Below are 5652 nucleotides of genomic sequence, written 5' to 3'. Positions count from 1 at the left end.
AAATACATATTATATATAAATATATATATAATACATACATATACAGTATTGAAGAAAGTAACTCAAAATAGCTGTCTTCATCCAAGTTGGCATGCTTGAAAAATCGAAATTATTTCAGTAAATTATATATATTACATACGATATGTGATGCAATAGAATGATAGAAATGAATTAAAAGAGTATCATCAGCCAGAATCATTATTAGTTCCTGAAACTTCCATTGCAAAATAAAGCCAGACAGTCAGAGATTATAATTAGAGTTCTCATCAGCGTTCATAGAGAGACAATATTCCAATATAGAGACAATATCCTTCATACAGAACCATCTTGCCATTATGACTCATCAGATAACTTGCCAACAACCTCAGTTAGTTCAACAGATACACCAGTGTTTTAACCTAGCGATTACCTGGAGTAATTTTTCCGCTACAAACCATTTTTCTATTAGAGACCTTGTTATGGACCAACTAATACCACAATGATATTCCGGTTCACAAAATTAAGTGACGGATATAGTCCTTCGAAGATAGACAAAGTCTCATTAATATTTTTAAAAGCAATTCTTATATTCTTGTTTGCGCACAGAACAAGACCGCAACCAGAAAAGTGCTTCCAAATGGCTTTCAAACAAAAAATGTATTCTCTTAGTGATGTTTTTTTTTTGCAGTAGGTGGAAAGCATCGAAAACCACAGTGTGAGACTTGAACCCAGAATTAGTCATGTTTTATGAATAAAGAATGAATATATTTGTAAGCATGGTTTTCGATTCATTTCGGGAGGAACTTTACCTCATACAAAGGGTATTTTTTATCTCCCGTTTCACAAGAGTTTGCATTTGACCTAATCTATTCTTTACTCTTTGTTCCAGACTGTATATCTCGCCTAATTTATCTAAAAGTTTTCTCAAATCGGAATTGTATGTTATCTTCTTATTTCCTCTAAAAGCTCCTCTGATCACTTACAGTCGCTATGAATCTTTATCAATGCCCGCTCTATTAGCAAATATACTTAAAAAATGGAAACTCCGAATGAATTATTTTGTAATAAATTATTATTTCATTGGCTTTAATATTCTATTACAAAATTCAAGCCTTTAATTTAATAATAAAATCGCAATATTCAAAGCTTCAATAGGAAATTTAAAAATTATTTTTCTAGTAAACTTCACTGCACACGAACACGATATGGCAATTTCAATAATCACTTTCATTATATCTTAGAATTCATTTTTTTGTGACTGAAATAATTATTATACACGTAGTTGCTGCTAATGAAATAACAAAATCACGTTTTTATAAATATAGCACATTAATTTCAAATTAATGTACAATTAATTCAACCGCAAAAACAAAGCAAAAAAAATCCCGAAAATTAGATGCACAAAAAAAGCTCTATAATTGATGCATATAATTCTATAATTCATATCTTTATTAAATTTTAAATATCAAAGGTGTAATATTTTTTTTCCACCGATTTTATAAACTTTTCTTAATAATTATATGTTACGCCAGCAAATGAAATGACTTATCTAAGTTAACAACCTAAGAATTAAGACCGTATTTTGATTTATACGGTCTTCGCGTTTGTGTAGTTTATGAGAGCGCTTAATCAATATTAAATACAGGGTTGTATACATTAGAAACTGCATTGAGTTCTTTATATTATGTTCTGACAACCAAATTTCCTAAATTTTGTCGAAATGAAATTAAGTTAATTTGGAAAGTGTTCGTACTATCCCAAATTAAGAAAATCATATGTTTTTTGTTAATAAATCTAATGAAAAAATTACATTTTCATTTGTATCTCCGAAATTTTTAAAGTTTACTATTATAACTGTAAAGGATGGCATTCAGTAGTTTTATTAGCTTTAGTGGATTTCGCCATTAGCTTTCAAAATCTGTTAGCATTCAATTTTTAAGATTTAATCATTTACATAAGTTTTTTGAGTTTACATTTTGTTACATATTGTTTTTGTTTTATGTTAGTTTACATATATCGTACGTTCACGTTCACAATGTCTCATTTAGTCGATTTTGCTCATTGCTCATAGTTACTAATGAGAATGATTTATCATACAAAAATTGTTCATATAAATGAGCTCATTATCTATAAATCAACTCATTTAAGGCGAAAAATATCGAGTGGAACCCTTAAAAATAAATTTTCCATAAGAGAAATTTTTAAAATTTGAAATATTTGTCACATGTTTTATATATAAAATGTAAACAAACAACAGCTGAACTGTAAGCAAACACACTGAAAAAGTAAGTATATAATAAATTCTTTGTTTTATTAAATCAATAAGTAAATGATACATAAAATGTATATAAATGATTAAATATCAATTATATGATATATATGTGATATATAATTAAGTTTATAAAAGTCTATAAAAATTCCATTAGCTACATAAATGAACTCGTTATAATATGAACGTTTACTCATTATTATAAATGAGCAAGTGCCTAAATGAGATAGTGTAAATATACTATTAGACTTATTAAACGTACTTAGCATATATATATAAATAATTAAAAATACATAATATAAAATTTGTTGATCTTCATTAAGCATCTTCTTACTAAACTAGGTTTACACTTAAACTCAAAAAACCTTTTTAGCGCATATAGGTGTGTGAATTTTATGTAAAAACACCACAATATACTATAATTGCGATATATTTGCCGAGTTAAGTACAAAATCATATGTATTTATATATTTGCATGGTACAATTTTAAATTGTCATGACAGCTAAAAATCTACTACTAAACTGAAAATGTTAACGCATTGCAACCCTATTAACAGCTGAACCGGTTGTTTTTTATGAATTTGTTTTATTTTTCGTATCTCTCTTTTCCATTTATTGTTTTCGATATATTTTATTGCAGATATTGTTAATACAAACATCGAATGTTCAACGTCGTTAATTTCTTATTTTAAGTTGACTGTCGCGATTTTTGTGTTTGCCTCTTTGTATTTTCACAAGCTATTATTCTATTTTAAGCAAACAAAAAACTTTCCGCGCTCGTGTTGTTATTGTTTATTTTTTATAATAATAAAATTAATTACAGTATCAGATATAAAATACAATTTAATTTGAGTGAATTTCAGTTTTTGCATATACATTGCAATAGTATATTTCATACATTTTAATAAATAAAAATAACTAATACTTCAAAATGTTTGCCGTCAGCTCGATTTTCTTTAAGGCGAACCACTCCAACGCAGCGCCCCATACGAATAACTCAACAAAATGTCAACGATTTGGACAACAACAAATTCGGGATTAGAAAATGGTTTGGGAGCACAACTTAAAGCGCTTAGTTACCAAGTGAGAAGCAATAATAACAGAGCTCATATTAACAACAACAACAAAGTTGATAATAGCAATACAGGAGTACATCACACACCAAGCGGTGCCAGCAGTTCAAGCTCTTCTCATTCCCATTTACAACAAACAAGTGTATTACCGACACATTTGTCTTCGAATATTATTACTGTGGCCACAGGACAACACTCGAATCCTTACTATAACAACAACAATAACAACGGCGGAAATAATATCCAACACCGACAAAGCATATCACATTCACTGCCGCAATACACTCAGCAAAACTCAAAGGTAAGAAAATATTTTACATTTTTCTAATAATTAAATTAACAACTTTAATTTGTGTTCAGTGGAGCTGTTTTGTTGCTGCTACGTTTTCTCATTACACCTTGGTATTGTGCGAAATTCTTATTACTCGTTGCTTTCAATATTCTTGGCCTTCAATTCAAGTTGAACAACAACAATGCAAAGCACTTTGTTTTTGTAATTCCAGACTTAGCTGCTTACGTTTCTAGAGAGCTTTAGCGAAGTATGTTAGCACAGTACTGACGTCATCTCATTCAATTCCAATTATAACTTGCGTGCCTTTTACAGCAAAAACCACCTGAAATCTTTGAATTTGTTACTTTTATTTTATAAACTTTAAAATTTGATTCTAAAGATGAAAAATAATGTATTTGTGTATATTGATTGTAAATCTATTAAATTCACTATTCAAGTCCAATTTTTTTATAAAAGTTTAAAAATGTAGCTGATAAGAAAAAATTCCATGCATTGTAAACATTATTTGCTTTCCGTCAACAATTTAATCAAGCTTTTTATTAGATTTTTCTTTTGCTAATTGAAATGTGTGTTCTAAGCATGCACAAAGGGTGTGGGATTTATATCAGCTTAATAAACTTTTATATTTTAATTGTTTGTTGTCATAAACAAATGTGATTTATGAGATTTAGAAAATAACATTTCTATTAGAGAAACTAAATCATTATTGCCTTATTTGTAAATAATATATATTATATTATATTATTGTATTCGTACAAACTGCTCTTGTAATGAGAGAAGTGTGTTTAAACTTTACATAGAACTTGCATAGAACTAAATTTTCTAAAGTTTAAAGTGCATTTAAATACGGTTAAGACCTTGTAACATTGGACTATTCTGATCGTCTTTTGATCAATGCGTGATTTCAATTAATTATTTATTATGGATAGCGTTATACATTCGCCGGTTTCCCCAGGCTTCAACAGTTCGTAATACCCAATGCTGGTCTGATCCCACCAGACAAAGCATGGTCTTCTTGTCGAAGCGACTGGGCCTAGGTGTTGAACAAACGCTTTCACCAGATAAAACTCGACTTCGAGTTTTGAAAATAAATCTATTTTTTGTTACCTGTCACCAGGTAAAATTCAATTTCGGATTTTGAAAATAAATCTATTTTTTGTCACCTGCCACAATTCGATACATAAATGATTTTCTTTCGTAGCGTTGCAGGAGCATTTCACGATTAACTTCGTGATTTTCCATATGACGTTTATTAATCTTCTCCATTTCTTGTAAACATCTAATGATGGTTTCTTGTGACACATTTAATGCTTTTACCAATTGCAGATGAGATTGAGTTAGGATAATATCTAATAAATCCTGATAACGCTTGTCTTCACACTTTTGTAATCCACCAGAGCTATCACTGTCTTCCACATAAGAATCACCACTTTTAAATTATCAAAACTATATGTAACATGTTCAACTTGATGGAAGACGAGTAGCCGTTTTATTTTGATTAAATTAGAAAAGTAATGCATGCCGGAAATGTTCTTTTTCAACTTCTGTGTATTTGTAGTTTAATGGCAGTAGAACAAAATAACGTATGTGTCAAATTAATACGTTTCCTTTTCGCTGACGCCACCTCTTTTTTTTTTTTTTTTTTTTTTCAAAAGAAGGGTTGGGAAGTAGTCACCGCGTCACCGCATCCTCGAGGATTATTGTGACATACCCACTTCAGTTCCATACACAAGTAGCAGTTAAGAATGCCAGTATGTCCTTTGGAGAGATGTTGCCTAATTCCGTTATAAGCGGATAGGCAATGCATAAGTAGCGAAGTCTGAGTCTTGCAAGACTATCACAGTGACACCATATATGTTCTGCTGTTGCCTCTTCTTCGTAACAAAGTCTACAGCTATCGTCTCCAGTAATACCTAGATTCAATAAATGTTTTTTAACTCCACAGTGTCCAGTTAGAAAACCTGTGACAAGTCGGATGCCACTTCTGTTCAGCATAAGTAGCTCCCTAGTTCTGGCTTTTGATCGAAACGGCATGGATT

General features: G+C 30.2%; 1 protein-coding gene across 1 annotated transcript; it reads left to right on the top strand.

Annotated features, from left to right (window-relative positions):
- Positions 1–3100: 3100 nt before the first annotated feature.
- Positions 3101–3973, top strand: LOC119680806 (transcription factor mef2A-like). The gene is made up of 2 exons (XM_038093793.1): positions 3101–3622; positions 3682–3973. Exons 1-2 carry the CDS (start codon positions 3254–3256, stop codon positions 3844–3846), a joined length of 534 nt encoding a protein of 177 aa, XP_037949721.1. The 5' UTR covers positions 3101–3253; the 3' UTR covers positions 3847–3973.
- Positions 3974–5652: the final 1679 nt, after the last annotated feature.

This window comes from Teleopsis dalmanni, chromosome 2 (assembly GCF_002237135.1).
Source record: "Teleopsis dalmanni isolate 2A chromosome 2, ASM223713v2, whole genome shotgun sequence".
NCBI classification, from domain to species: Eukaryota; Metazoa; Arthropoda; class Insecta; order Diptera; family Diopsidae; genus Teleopsis; species Teleopsis dalmanni.
The sequence above is the reverse complement of the archived record's forward strand: the minus strand, read 5'-3'. Positions and strand labels throughout refer to the sequence as shown.